The following is a 15,212-nucleotide window of genomic DNA, read 5'->3' as shown; positions in this document are numbered from 1 at the left end:
TTCCTTCAGAATGGATAGGTTTGATCTTCTTGCAGTCCATGGGACTCTCAAGAGTCTCCTCCAGCACCATTAATTGAGTTACTCGCCATTATAAAGAAAAACTGCTTCTTAGTTTAAGATGTCAGGATGAATGTGGATGATTAGATTCTCCATAGGCTAAAATTCTCAAAATAGATGCTTTATAACATGGATGGGGAACCCTTTTCAACCTAGAGGCCACATTCCCTTCCAGGGACCACTTGCCAATGATGAGCAGGGCAGAGGTAACGGATGACAGAATAACAAATGCACATTTCGCCTTTGTACAGTAGACTAATTTTTACACATACACAAACCCATCTCTATCTTCCATCCAGATAAGCAAAAGTGATAATTAGAGTTGAAGTACATATTCTAGCTGGATAAAAACACTCTGTGTACAAAGCTGAGCTAGTAAGCAGTGTGCTCTGAGGACAGGGATGTAGTTTCAAGATAGTTCTGGCTGCCAGAAATGAGGGCCTTGAAGGCTGCATTCAGCCATTCAGCTTGGGGTTTCCCACTCTGCTTTATAATCCTACTAAATTCAGTTGAACTTATTATGGTAGTTTGGGAAGCTTTTAATGTTTGAAGTTTTGTTATGTTCCTTTATATTTTGTTGGAAGCTGCCCAAAGTGGCTGGGGCAACCCAGTCAGATGGGAGGGGTACAAGAAAGTTGTTGTTATATTAAGTCAAGGTAGCCAGGGTATGCTCTAGATTCTAGAATGTTTTTTGGACTGTAGTTCCTATCAGCCTGAGCCAGCAAAGCCAATGGATGATGGGAGTTGTAGTCTAACCATATGTGCAGGGCATTGTCCTGGCTGTCCTTGGATTAAGCATGTGAGTCTTTCTTCTTCTTCTTCTTTTTGCACTGGAAAACTGTTCTATATTCTTTCTCTTTCTTGCTTCCGTTCTCACTAGGTGGACTATCAGGGCCGGAAGGTGAAGCTCATTCGAGTTAGGAACCCATGGGGTCAAGTGGAATGGAATGGCCCGTGGAGTGACAAGTTAGTATATTCAGTGTTCCAATAACTTTTAACATACACACGTTCTGCAAACAGGGGGTGGGGGAACAGTTATTGAAAACACAACACGCTCATGGGATGATAAGCCATTCTCAGAACACCCACTGAAATAAATGGAGTGCATTTACCTAATTCAATTGATTTCATTGATATCACCCATTATTTAGCAGCTGACATTTTGGATGACAAAGTAAAGTACAGGCACTGTAGCGGAATATGCAATGGCTAAGCATCAGTGGTGTGATAAAATATCTTTTTTTTTTTTAAACATAATTTTTATTGATTTTACAAATTACAAAAGATGGTACATACATATACACCTTTTCCACCTTCTTCCCACCCCCCTCCATGGGTCCTTCCCTGCCACAGAAGTATCCCACGCAGGTGAACAGTCAGAAGTGGTCCATTTTATGATTGGGTTTCTGTCCTCCTCCCCCTCCCCTGCCCCCGAAGCCCCCCCCTGCCACCAGGGAGCTCCAGTGAACCAGGGCAGTACGCAGGAGTTCATCCATCCAACCATCTATTGTCATACCAAAAAAAAAGAAAATACAAAAAGAGAAAAAGAGAAAAAAGAGAAGAAGAAAAAAGACAAAAAGGAAAAAAGACAAAAAAAAATTCATCATAATTGTTAAATTCATAATTGTTAAACCATATTTTGTGGGCTTCCCCACCCTCCCCCCTTCCCCGGTTTTCCTCCCTTATTTATCATCTTCAACAGTTTCATAGTTCATATTTTATAACATACACCTTTATATCTTGTACCACTTTTAAACTAACTATTATCATTTTCGCCTATTGTCCAATCACTGAGAAATCAAACTCCCATTTTTTCTTCCCGTGCCTAATTTTTACCCCTCTATAGGCCTCCATATTTTCACCTTTTTCCAGAATCAATTCACTTTTTAAACCTATAATTATTCCCAAACTAACCTTACACCCCCCCGAGTACTGGCTCCACCCCACCAATCCAGCAAGTTCCATAGTCAGCAGTCCAGTTATAGTCCTATTAACCCATCCTTACAATCACAACTTCACTTTCCCTTCACCCCACCCCCTGTTTACAGTCTTTTGCCATCCAGGCCTCCATATCAGACCCCTGAGCTTCTTCTCTTCTCTGCTTAATTTTTCCTTCTTCCCTGTGGTCATTCTGGAGTTCCAGTAAGTCCAATCGTGCCCCCCTCGAAGGGGAGGCACTCCATCCAACTTTTTGTAGAGTAAAATCATCATTTTTTTCGTGATGGGCTTCATTTTGTGTTAAGTCATCACAGTCCTCATCATTGTCATTCTCACATTCGTCTTCTTCAGTTTCAAAAGCTTCATCTTCTAAGAAATCATATTCTGCCATCATCATCTGGAATTGTTGCTGTAACACTTGCCGTTGTGTCTCCTCTTGACATAGTTCTATTCTTGCTTCCCACATTAAGGTCAAAACAGTCCGCTGAAACTCAGGCGGGTACCTTTTTGTTGACATAGTTCAGTCCTGTCAAGGTCAAAACTTGTCACATGGGGTGGAATATAATCGCAGTCTATTTTCTCGACTCCATTTTAACAAGCTGGCTGCATTCTTAAAAATAAAGTTCGAACTCACATTTCAAAAGTATATAAACCAAAAAAGAATTTCCAAAAAGTCCAGAGATAAAGATAGAAATAGAATTTAACTATAAATCCTGATCAACTCACTGGATTGTCTGGGCTGCCGGCTCCCGAGGAACAGAAAGGTCTTTCTTAGTCTTAACTTCTTTCTGCAGGGCAATCACAACCACAGTCTCTCTCCCCTTTTACCCTGCATTTAGGGGAGATTCTCTTTGATGCCTTTGAGGAATCCTTTTAAGTTGAAATCTTCTGTTTACGGCTTCGGGTTTCTGTTTACTGTCTCTTATGTTACCGTAGGGGGGGGGGTGGCTTCCTCTTTTCCCCTCTCTCCCAGGTCCAAATTGTTGCCTTAATTTACATTCCAAAGAATCCAAATTACTCACAGTCTATTCATTTGCTGAATGTTCTTTGAAGAATTGGCCACCTCCACTTCCCAGACTCGCAGCTTCGCACTCTCAGAGCAGCAATGTCAGCCTGTCCGCCGCGGTTCACCTCCTCGCTCTCGGGGGCTTAAACAAAGCCGATCCGGGGAGGAGAGAGCCCGCTTTTGGCGCCGCCAGGCAAAATCTGTCCCCAAAAAGCTCGATTTGGGGCTTTTAAGGAGGTTTCGCTTCGCTGGAACGATTAGTGGTGTGATAAAATATCCACGAGTGAATGGCCAAGGTCAGGAAATAGCTTCAGCATTAATAGAGATGGACAAAGCAATCCTAAGTAAGGGCTGAAAGGTGCAGAGTGAGACATTCACTGCTGCATCCAAGCCCCTGCCAGCCAGAGCAGAAGGTAAGGATCAGGTCCTTCTCTGAGAGCTCAACCTACTCAGTTGATCTGTCTAGCCAAGCTGGAGCCAACGACCCTAAAGATGCCCCTTTCAAAAGCACATTCAAAGCACATTAAGGTTGCTGGGAACTGTTGCTCTGTGAGGGGGAAACTACAGTTCCCAGGATCCTTGAAATGCGCTTGAAATGTGTGTTTCATGCACCTTGAATGTATGATGTGAACATGCCCTAGAGTTTGGCATGCACAGTACTCTGTGAGCACCAGCAGGCTGATGGCTATCTCCTTCTCTTCAAGTTCTCCTGAATGGCGTTCCATCAGCCCATCTGAGAAAAGACGTTTGTATCAGACAGCACTAGATGATGGAGAGTTCTGGTAAGTGAATATACTGATTGTCAGGGGATTGTTGCGGCTACTCTTGAGCTCCAGTCTGCTCTGTCTTTAAGAGCTTTATTGTGCATACTATTTACAGTGCAGAGACATCAGAAAACATGACTGCCTTGTCTGATTCAGAACCCGGCAATGGCGCTTGTCTGCTTTTGTGCCAGCATAATAGTCTGGGAACCCCAAAACGCCGCCCCCTTGCCCTACGTCTGGGTGCATGACCCAATGTGGGCGCCGGAAGGGGCTGCGTTCCTTCTCCCGTCCTTCCTCCTCTGGCCATCTGGGTCGGTGCCGAGGCTCTGATACGTCTTGGAGCCCCCTCTCCATTCCGCTCCATTCCTCATTCCCTCCTCCTGACCCGCTGCTTGCGCTGTCACTGGGTGAAGTGCTGGTCAGGATGACTGGGGGAGAGTCCCTGTAGGGAGTCCCCCTGACACTGATTAAAGTGATAAATGCATTGAAGCAAGAGCAAACCTTTTTCGTGGTTACTTGGCCCTCCTCACATCTCAACAAACACATGAGGGGAGGCAGCGACACACAAGCCCTCGCCCTGAGCATGCAATCTTTAGCATGTTGATATCCTTCACAGTCATTCATAGTATGACCTCTCTTTCTCCTCTTATATAGGATGAAGTTTGATGATTTCCAGTCTCATTTCGACAAAGTCGAGATCTGCAACCTGACGCCTGATGCCCTTGAAGATAATGCAGCACATAAATGGGAGGTGATAGTCCACCAAGGCAGCTGGGTCAGGGGGGCCACTGCTGGAGGCTGCAGAAACTTCATAGGTGTGCATCTGAAATTTCTTGCCACGTTTTTGTACTCCGTGGGAAGACCTTGCTTCTTACCCATCCTTCTTCATCATTGTTCGATCAGTGAGGCCCAACTCCTCATAAGCTTAAATAAATGCTCAGCTCCATAAATACTTATGGATGCCACTGTTTCTATTTGACATTGGAAACTTCAGAGTATCATCATCATTATTAAGAGGATACAGCTTGTCAAAGCTAAGCTGAGCCAACAGTGTGCATTTCCTTCCTTGGAATTCCCCTGTTGACAGCAGCAGGGCATGTGACAGGGCAGTAGTCTACTAGGTTGGGTGCACTGTTTAACTGGGCAATGGTGATCCTACTGGTGCACAAACCCTGGCCTCGCCACCATTGCCACCACACAGGTAAGTAGCAGCAATGGCGGTGTTGAGAGGGCAGCTCTGCCCTACCACAACCGCCACTACTGCCCAGTGATGACTAATTGATTTTCAGACTCAAAACTGTTGACTCAACTCAGAAGGGAGCTGTCAGTTCCAAGCTTTTGTAGATTGTATGGAAAGAAATATGGTGGGTTCATCAAGATGCTAGTCCACAGTACACACAGTGTCTGCAGGCTCCGCTGCTGGCCTTCATGAAAAGCAGGAGGGATGAGCTCTCCTTAATAGTCCAAGTGATGCCCTAAAGGTAAAGGGACCCCTGACCATTAGGTCCAGTCGTGACCGACTCTGGGGTTGCGCGCTCATCTCGCATTATCGGCCGAGGGAGCCGGCGTATAGCGTCCAGGTCATGTGGCCAGCATGACAAAGCCGCTTCTGGCAAACCAGAGCAGCACATGGAAACGCCGTTTACCTTCCCGCTATAGCGGTTCCTATTTATCTACTTGCATTTTGACGTGCTTTCGAACTGCTAGGTTGGCAGGAGCTGGGACCAAGCAACGGGAGCTCACCCCGTCGCAGGGATTCGAACCGCCGACCTTCTGATCAGCAAGCCCTAGGCTCAGTGGTTTAGCCCACAGCGCCACCTGGGTCCCAAGTGATGCCCTACTGGTAGTGAAAATAACTGATCTGTTTTATCAGGGGAAGATATTTTATCATTAGGTTCTTTCAGAGGAGGGAATTGTGAATAATTAATGGCATTTTCCAGATTAACATTGCTATGCATATTTCCAGCATATTTTATAACAATGTGCCTGAAGCAGACACGGCAATGTTGAAATATGCTTTTGTGACTAAACATAAACATAATGATTTTAATAAACAGCCATAGTTTAGAATGCTCTCTCTCTCTCTCTCTCCATACTAGAAAAATGGGAACATACATTTTCTCTCACTCCGTTTGTTTTTCCATTCTTTTTCTCTCTAATTTCCAGAAACGTTTTGGACAAATCCACAGATCAAGCTCCAGCTGACAGAAAAAGATGATGGTCAAAATGAATGCACATTTATAGCCGCTCTAATGCAAAAAGACCGCCGTAAACTCAGGAAGCAGGGAGCTGACATGCTAACCATAGGTTATGCCATCTATGAGGTATTTTCCTCTCCAGCAATGTGATGGTTCACCCTGGAGGGGGCCAAAATGAACACCTGACACAAGACACATCTTTGATGTGGTGGGAGTCCCTGAGCCTTTCCCCTCACCTTTTGAGGTGACTTGCAGCTGAGTCGCTTCATCACTATATGTTGTGTGTGCGTTTCTTAATTCTATCAATGTGTTTCATTGTTTTTTCAATTATTGCTGTCAGTCCTGTGTGTTTGATAGCTGCAGGTGCTAACTTTCTTCCTTGCTGCACTGGCACTGCACTACCGAGATAGGAAGCCCCTCAGAAATGTGGGTGGGGAGCTTTCTGAAAAACTCTGGCTGTGTGAATGCTCTTTGCCCTGGTACAGGAAAAGCATTCCCTTCTTTAATTTTCCCAGTTGTGAAAAAGAATGGCATATAGTGGCCATTCAGAAGAAGATAATTTATGCAGCATAAAGTTAATACATAGTATGAAGGTTAAGTTCATATCCCTTTGGGTCATTAAGAGCTGCACACTTCAGCTGTTGTGGAAAGAATGATAGAAATTAATTCGGGGTGGGTGGGTGTGAATCTGCCTTTTTGCCCCCTTGAGCTCCTCCCTGGAGGAAAGGCAGGGTATAGGTGCAATAAATAATAATAAAACAATGTGTAGCAGTCTCCTATTTAACTTTGAAATGTATAGTTCAGGATTCAACTAAGTCGTCATGTGCATGGAATGAGATATGCTCATGCAGTGGGTCTTTTCCTGCCTCTCCTCACTCCCCCCCCCACAAGTCTGCCCTAGAGAGTTGGGAGAACCCCCAGAACATGTTTAGAGGATTCTTAGGGAGAGGAGAGGGAGGGGAAACTCTTTACACAAGCTGACCTTGTTCCCCATGCATATATCCCACTTAGTATAACACTGAAGATCCACACTTGGTATTCATTTTGCTATATAAATGTATGGCAATACACAAAGGCTGAAAGGAAAGGGCAGTAGACCAGTGTCAGAATCTGGAATTTGCATTCTAATGGGTGTGACTTTGTGCTTCAAACATGAAAGAGACCACAGGAGGGGAGAGTGCTCTCACTCAAGCCCTGCTTACAGGCTTGGCCACAGGGAGAACAGGATGCTGAACTAGATGGTCCATTGGCCTGATCCAGCAGGGTCTCCTTATGTTATTATGCTGTTATATCTGCCAAGCTAACAGATGAATAATGGGGTCAATCTGAAATCCAATCGCAGAGCCCCAGTAACGACGAACAGTTGACGAAGGATTTTTTCCGCTATCACGCATCCAAGGCCAGGAGCAAAACCTACATCAACTTAAGGGAAGTCTCTGACCGATTTGCGCTGCCACCTGGGGATTACGTTGTTGTCCCTACCACGTTTGAGCCACACCAGGAGGCTGATTTCTGCCTGAGGATTTTTTCTGAGAAGAAAGCTGTCACAAAGTAAGTACGACTGCCAAGTATTGCATCCATCTGATGGAAAAATTCCAAGTTCAAGTTTACATTTGCAACCAGCTCCTGCTAAACATTTGTAGTGGAGCTTCATGTGTCTGTGAGTGGGTTGGTGATTGGGCCATAATCCCCAGCTTCCTTTTTTTTAAGAGTAAGTTGCTAGAACCTGGGACATGAACCAATGTGTACAGAAGATCGCTTCCTCAGGAGGCACTTCAGTGCATTCAGAAAGAAAATTGTGAGCCTGGGCATCGGCCCTTATTCCTGCCCTCGCCCCGCCCCCAGCCCCCAGCCCATTGGGATGGGGGTGGGGCGATAGCCACCCTGTGGCCAAGGTGGGTGGCACCCTGGTCCCAGGAAGCCCCACGCTAGGTCGCAAACCCCGCCCACCTCTTGGAGGGTGTGAGCGGTAATTCCCATTAAGTCACTCCCAGCTTTCTACATTCTTACATTACTGAAGCAGTGTGTAATGGAGGTACACACTGGAGGAGGAAGAGGAGTGCAGGGGGAGCGCACCGCGCCAGACAGCACGATCCCGGCAGGGTGCCATTGCGGCTGCCCACCCCCGCCTGCACTGGGTGCCACGCCCCCACAGATGGACACCCCCCCATGATGCTCACCACGCCCCTGCGGGTGGCACACCACGCCCCCAGGATGCGCACCAGCCCCGGCCTTGCCTGCTCTCCGCCCCCCAGTGCTGGCGCATGAAGCTCCGCCACTGGACCTACAATCACTCTTTCCTCATAATGTAAGAACTGGGTATGAGGTACACTTACATTGTACATAGTACACCATCTCTGATTATTGTTTTTTTATAATGTTCCAAATAGAAAATCATATAAAACTTTGCATTTGTTTCTCACAGGGAGATGGATGGAAATGTTGACATTGATCTGCCAGAGGTATGTCACCACATTTAAATTAATAATTGGGCCAATCTCCATACTCAAAAGGTATTACTTTGTACTAAGGTTACTCGTGATTGTTTTGTTGCATCCGAGATCATGGCAACACGAGGTGAAAATAAATAAAAACTGAGTCCATCAAACCCAATGTTAACAACTTGCCTCTTTTTCCAAGGTGCAACCCCAAAGGCAGTAAGCAGAAGCATTAAAATCGGTCATTGTTGTTTTTATCCAATAATAATCTTTGGGTTGTTTTAGCTTCCTGAACCATCTCCACCCCAAGAAGAAACAGAAGAAGAGAAGCAATTCCGGACATTGTTCCAACAGATTGCAGGAGAGGTAACAACATCCAAACAAAAAAATCATATTCAAGCAGAACTCTGGATGATCAGGAGGGCTCAGTTCAGTGGCAGAACACCACATTTTGTATGCAAAGGCTCCACGCTCAATCCCTGGTGTTTCTAGATAGGGCTGAGAAAGACCCTTGTCTAGAACCCTGCAGATCTGCTGTGAGTGTGTATACACAATAATCAGCTAGATCCCCAATCGGCTAATTTGGCATAAATTTCTGTGTTCCTAATTTGGACTGCATTGTCCTGTTTCAGAGCAGACTTCCATGAATGCACCTTACAAGTAGATTGCATTTTAAACCCGCAAACCTGCCAACTGCCTTCATTTCTTCCACTGTAGGACATGGAGATCAGCGCTGAGGAACTTGAATATGTTTTGAATGCCGTACTGAAAAAAAGTAAGTGCTGTCATAGCCCAATTGGCAAATGATTTCTTATGTCGCTTAGTGAAACTGTGATGGGAAGTCCTGTACAGTGTGCACAAGAGGTTTATATTAGGCAAAAGGAAAGGGACATGGTTCAGTCAGTAGGATATCTGCTTTGCATGTAGAAGGTGCCAGGTTCAATCCTTGGCATCTCCGGTTAGGGCTAGGAGATAAGTGCATCTGAAATCCTGGAGAGCATCTTAAGTCCTTAAGAAATGGAAGGAAGAGAGGGTCCCAACTAAGGAAGAATGGATAACCAAGATGATGGACTATGCCAAAATGGCAAATATGACCATGAAGATCAGGCACCAAGATGACAAGAATTTTAGCAAAGAGTGGGGAAAATTTATAGAGTACCTTAAAGTTCACTGTAGATATTTAAAAACGTTAGCAGGATTGTTATAACACTTATAATGTGATAAGACTGAAGTTTAAAAAGGAAATAAAATGAATTTGAAAAATGTAATTAGATGCAAATGTAATTAGAAAAAAATAGATAAATGTTGGAAACCAGGGGTGGCTGGGTGGGGAGTCTGTGAATTCAAGTAATTTCAGATGTAAAAAATTGAAAATGATTTATATAAGAATACTGTTAAACAATGAAAAATTTAGGAAATCCTGGAGAGCATCTGCCAATCAGTATAGAAGGCTAGGTTACAGTACCACCAAAATGCAGCTCTACATAAGGAAACTCCATACGTTCACCTTTCTGCTTAGTAACCATACATTTAAATCACATGACTTCTCCCCCAAAATCCTGGAAACTGTAGTTTCACCCTCATAGAGCTACAATTCCCAACACCCTTAAAAAACTATGATCCATGGGATTCTTTGGGGGAAGCCATGTGCGTTAAATGTGCTTTCCACGTACAGTGTGGATCTGCATCCTTTTAGCCTTGAGTGGCAGAGCAGGGCTGTACAACAGTGAATTTGATGTTATGTATTTTTATGATGGTGATGATTCTCTTGCAGCAAATAACATCAAATTCAAGAAAGTAACTCTCCTCTCGTGTAGAAACATCATTTCCCTAATGGATGTATCCTTTAAAATCGAGTGTGGGAATTTCCTCAGGTGAAACTGATACAAAGCTTTATAATAATCTCTACAAGATTCCGCTTTCTCCAATATATAAAAAGGTGTTGATGTGCATTGGAGGAAAACTTAAGCAGGGCATGTCTTTGGAAGTCCTAAGGACTTTGCAGCTTTTCTTATAAAAATTATAGAAATGAATTTTAACAAAACTGCATTCATGAAAGTACTGTATCTTCAAGAGCACTGGAATATTTGTGATTCAGACCCAGCCCAGGTTTTTTTTAATTGTTTGGCATCTCCAAACATTTCCCTTCTACCATAATATCATTTACAAGTAGGATTGGTTGGTTGCTTACTTAAATAACTCAGGACAAGGGGAAGCATGGTTCTGTTGTGTGTTTTCATTCACTGAATTATTTGAAGACTTGGAGAGGGCATAGGTGACACTGTATTGCATTATATTGTTGCACGCCACCTCAATCTCCAAGCAGTGTGAGATACCAGGGGTTCTAGGTGCTTGCCCAGGGTTAATGTCTCCTTTGGAATGAGGGACAGCGGAGACTGTGGTGTCTTTATGATATATGGTTTATTTACACATATGTACAGCCAGCCTGAGCCTACGATGGAGGGGCTCACGGCAGCAACACCCCACTAAAGTATTGCTTCTTCCATAGCCTGCAGCCTGCCCACTTCTAGCTCACAAAAAGCAACTCTCAACTCTGCCCTTTGCCTTTCTAACTACCAGCTCTGGTACAAAGCTACCGTACTTCCTTTGTTACCTTAATGATCCATGACCTCACCAGGAAGCTAGCCTAGCTATTCCAGGAATTGAATCTGGGCTGTATCCAGGAATTAGAAGGGGGCTCAAGCATACAGCCTACACCCTACCCCAACACATAACAATATGTTAGCAACAGGGCCTGTCCAGGCTGATGGTTTTGTGCATGTGTTTTCTGCAGCATGTCCTTGTTGCAGTAATAGTGCTCTGCAGCAGTTAAAGCTGATAGGACAAGGCTGTTAGTTCAAAATGTTTAACTGCATGAATAAAGTAATAAATGTAGGCTGGTTTTGATATTTGACACAACTAGTGTTGTTTTCCTTAATGTGGACTGCATCAGGCCAGCGGAAATGGGAAACTCGAATTCAACGAGTTCAAAATTTTCTGGGACAAACTGAAGAAGTGGATTGTAAGTTAATATAGAGTCTTAGTTTTCTCAGTTGTTTTGTTAGGCATTTTTGAAGTAACTACAAAGCAATTTTAAAGACCCATAAAACTTTCATATTAAATCAGTGCTCCTAAAAATAAAAAAGCTGTTTCTAGGAAACATTCTTTGTTTGTTTTTGTGCCAAACCGCAAAAAAGTTTACAGGAAACATTAGCAATATTTTTTTAAACTTGAGCAAAAAGAGGATTTTTTTAAAGGTAATAAATGTCAGAACAAATGTTCCTCAGAAGGAGGCCAAGCAAAATAAATCTTTAGCAAAATACATTGCTTGAATGTAATATATTGCTGTTGGAGCATGTAAGATGAAAGTGCTGATTCATGATGAGGAGAAAACACTGGTGTCCTGCCAAATGCTCCGAAAAAAATGGCCTACCCCTTTTTTCATGTAAAATCTCAGTGGCCATTTTGGGTGCTGTCATGTCGTGTGATCTTGGGCCACACTCTAGCCCTGAAAAGGTGTGTTTTTGAGGCTAGAGCATGGTGCAGGTTACGTGATGTGCCCAGGAGCATGTCCCAGTTTTGGATCTGAAAAAGTTGGACAGTATACAATCAGCAACAAATGAATTTTTAAATAGCTAGTCAGAACACACAGGCTGATGAAGCCCAAATATAAACGAGCATTTGGATGTCTTCTCAGAAGTTTTGAAACAATTAAGTAACCCATCAACCCTTCCTTTCTCAGTGGGCTTACAAATAGTTTTCTCTTTTTCTTCGTTTTTTCAGGGTATTTTCCTTCATTTTGACTCTGACCACTCCGGCACCATGTCTTCCTATGAACTTCGTCTGGCTTTGAAAGCAGCAGGTACCATTTTTTTCTCCAAGGCTGGCCTTGGCAGTAGGTGAACTTAGGTGGCAGGAGAGGCTTGGAGAGCAGGAGAAACTGTGTCGCTGGCAGGGAGCCCAGACAGTGAGTGAGCAGCAGCCTTTCAAGACCATCCTCACTGAGAGACAAATTAGATGTGACGTGAAAGATTCCTTATTAGATCATCTATTAAAAGCAGGCATACAGCCCAAAGTGGCACTTGGGAAGAGAGTATGCCCCATGATTTCAGTGGGGCTTACTCCCAGGAAAATGAATATAGGGCTGTAGGCTCAGGGTTTTTTGTACTCTTCCTTTGAACAAGTTCCTTGCTCAGAATAAATCAAGTAAATAAGATTGAGCTGGAATCAGGATTCCAATGGAAATTCTGACCAGGACTGGCTTGCTGAGATCAAAGATTAAAAGAAGTGATTATGATGACTGGTTAAAGTAACAGTTAGTTATATATGGAATGACAGGGAATCATAAAAGGCATTAAAATCTACGTTTTCAGAACTCCAGATTTACTTTCCCCCTGTTTCACCCAATCAATTCTTTACAATCATGAAGGCTGGAAGCTTATTTAAAAACTAAAGCCACAGTTCTCAGGATGCATAGATCCTGCTGCGTCCTATACTTAGTCTTGGATGCTTTCAAATTGCTTGCTGGAAGAGTGGCAGTTGTGGTGAGTTATTAAAGAAGCTCAAATTTCTCTTTCCTGAAGGGTTTCAGCTCAATAATTATCTACTGCAGTTGATGGTTCTGAGGTACTCTGATGATCAATACCAGATTGAATTTGATGACTTCTTAAACTGCCTCATTCGCCTGGAAAATGCAAGCCGTGAGTATCTTCTTTTTTAATCTTTATTTGTTCTCTTTGAAAGCTTTTAAATTCCCATGGACATGTGATAGACACAATAGGTGGGTTTCCAACATCTAACTGCTTTCACAGTTTTGGTTTTGCAGCTGTTCATTTCCTACAAGTGTTCTACAATTGGATTTGCTATCCTGCTTCATAATTACGACACTATTAGTTTGAAAGCACATTTACATTGTGTCTTAGTGCCATAATGAGCTGAAAGGGCAAGTGCTCTACTAAGCAGCCATGTTTGGCACTGTTGCAGTAAGCAAGAGACATTTGATGAACGCCAATAATGACTGGTCTTTCTTAAGATCTGAAGAGTTGCAGGGAAAATGACAGAAAATTCTGACATTTCCCAGTAAAGCTGAAGGTCAATTTAGTACTTTCAGTAAATGCTTGAATGTCACTTTTATTTCTGTCACGTATTAGTAAACGACACTTTATCATGTCATTGGTACAAATGTGAGGTGGTGGGAAGCCTCAGTTACATTAATATTTCTGACATTACCCATTGGGCCTCCTAAAACTAACCTGTAAATGTCAGCATTCACCATGTTTCTGACATTTTTATGTAAGACCCTGATCATATTGGCAAGGTGTTTTGGGGGGATGGCCCAGGGGGGTCTCAGCCCCAGATATTTTTTGCTTGGCTCCCAATCTATAGCCCCTTTCCTCCTTTCATATATTTAACATTGGTGGGGTTTTTAGATTATTGTTATTATTATTTAACTGTGCTCACATAATGCACTACAAAACACAGTGCGAATGAAACTATACCCACCTGTCATCTTAATTTGCCCAGGGACACTTCTTTTTGTTTTAATATATACAAAAGAGCAGCTCTTGCTAATAAGTCATGGGGGGGGGGGCGTAGGAGGCTCAATCCACATACTGTACAGTGAACTGAGCCCAGGAAATTCTTTTGATAGTCCATATTAAGCCCTAACAGCCAGAGGTTGTTTTTCCCCTCTGAAAGTTAGGGCATTTATACATACAAAATGTGCATATGCTAATATATGCAAATTTGCATCTTGGCCCCAAAGCTTGCATCCAATTAAGTTTTGCAGAGTAGGCCCATTGAAATTAAAGGATCTAACTTTAATTTCACTAATTTCAGTGGGTTTACTCTAAGTATGAGTACCACTAGATACCTCAGGCCATTTACCTAGCATTGTCCCCACATACTGATATGAATCAGATCAAAATCACGTGTTGATTGTTTCCCCCCCCCCCCCAGGAGTATTCCAAGCACTAAGTGTGAAAAACAGAGACTTCATTAACCTGAATATAAGTGATGTAAGTACCCAAGATCCTAAAGCTCAAATGTCCTTAAGTAAAAAGTGTAGAGAGTAACTATTTGAATGCAGGATTCCCCATTTGATTCTTCACTTTTCAATTCTCTTTTCTTCTTCCACTTTTTTTATGGGCACATTTTACTACTGGTATAAGCAAATGAAAACTCAATGAAGGGTCTCCACTGCATAATTTTTTGACCTGAGAATGTCTCTCCAAGACTATGACCCTCAATGTTTTAATAGTTTAAAACCAAACAAGTGACAGAATATGGGGAGGGCTCCCATTTCCCTTAAGCTAAAATAACCACCAGATTTTAGATCCATACCTCTGTTCCAGAGGGACCTGTATTTCTGGCGTTCTGGGAAGTTCTCGTCTTACACATATTACTTTAGGATCTCCTTTATCATCCTGTTTGACCACAGTGCCTCCTCCACAAGACATACATACTTTTTGGTCTCCACCAATTCAGAATACGAAGAGGCTGATCAGATTTATGGCCCTAGAACCCTGACAAATTGGATATTTCAACGGCAATGTTTGGTCTTTCTTTCTCCTGTTAGTTTATCAACTTGACAATGAACATCTGAAGACATCCAATCTGGGTTTCTGCCAGCGTTCAAAGTGCCTCTCAAAATAAGTTTGGAATGTTCCTCCCATGGTTGAAAACATCACAGAATTCCTGCATCTTCTACCCTTTTTTATACTGGCCTTGATCCCAACACTACCAGAACTGCTTTGAAGCCATTTTGGCATAAAAGGGGTGTAAAGTACCTGTAATAAAGATAAGTATTTAA

General features: G+C 43.1%; 1 protein-coding gene across 1 annotated transcript in view; it reads left to right on the top strand.

The window, feature by feature from the left end:
- The window catches only part of CAPN9 (calpain 9), a 25,868-nt gene extending 10,656 nt beyond the window's left edge, over nucleotides 1-15,212 (top strand). Inside the window, exons 7-20 of the mRNA XM_035108481.3 lie at nucleotides 938-1,023; nucleotides 3,706-3,783; nucleotides 4,420-4,580; nucleotides 5,932-6,089; nucleotides 7,306-7,514; nucleotides 8,389-8,425; nucleotides 8,687-8,767; nucleotides 9,119-9,176; nucleotides 10,176-10,240; nucleotides 11,355-11,423; nucleotides 12,185-12,263; nucleotides 12,985-13,101; nucleotides 14,360-14,418; nucleotides 14,979-15,212. Of these exons, the coding sequence (XP_034964372.2) occupies nucleotides 938-1,023; nucleotides 3,706-3,783; nucleotides 4,420-4,580; nucleotides 5,932-6,089; nucleotides 7,306-7,514; nucleotides 8,389-8,425; nucleotides 8,687-8,767; nucleotides 9,119-9,176; nucleotides 10,176-10,240; nucleotides 11,355-11,423; nucleotides 12,185-12,263; nucleotides 12,985-13,101; nucleotides 14,360-14,418; nucleotides 14,979-15,005 (1,284 nt within the window). The 3' untranslated portion in view covers nucleotides 15,006-15,212. The remainder of the gene's footprint in view (nucleotides 1-937; nucleotides 1,024-3,705; nucleotides 3,784-4,419; nucleotides 4,581-5,931; nucleotides 6,090-7,305; nucleotides 7,515-8,388; nucleotides 8,426-8,686; nucleotides 8,768-9,118; nucleotides 9,177-10,175; nucleotides 10,241-11,354; nucleotides 11,424-12,184; nucleotides 12,264-12,984; nucleotides 13,102-14,359; nucleotides 14,419-14,978) is intronic.

The sequence above is a fragment of the Zootoca vivipara genome, chromosome 3, assembly GCF_965207765.1.
Source record: "Zootoca vivipara chromosome 3, rZooViv2.hap1.1, whole genome shotgun sequence".
NCBI lineage: Eukaryota > Metazoa > Chordata > Lepidosauria > Squamata > Lacertidae > Zootoca > Zootoca vivipara.
The sequence above is the reverse complement of the archived record's forward strand: the minus strand, read 5'-3'. Positions and strand labels throughout refer to the sequence as shown.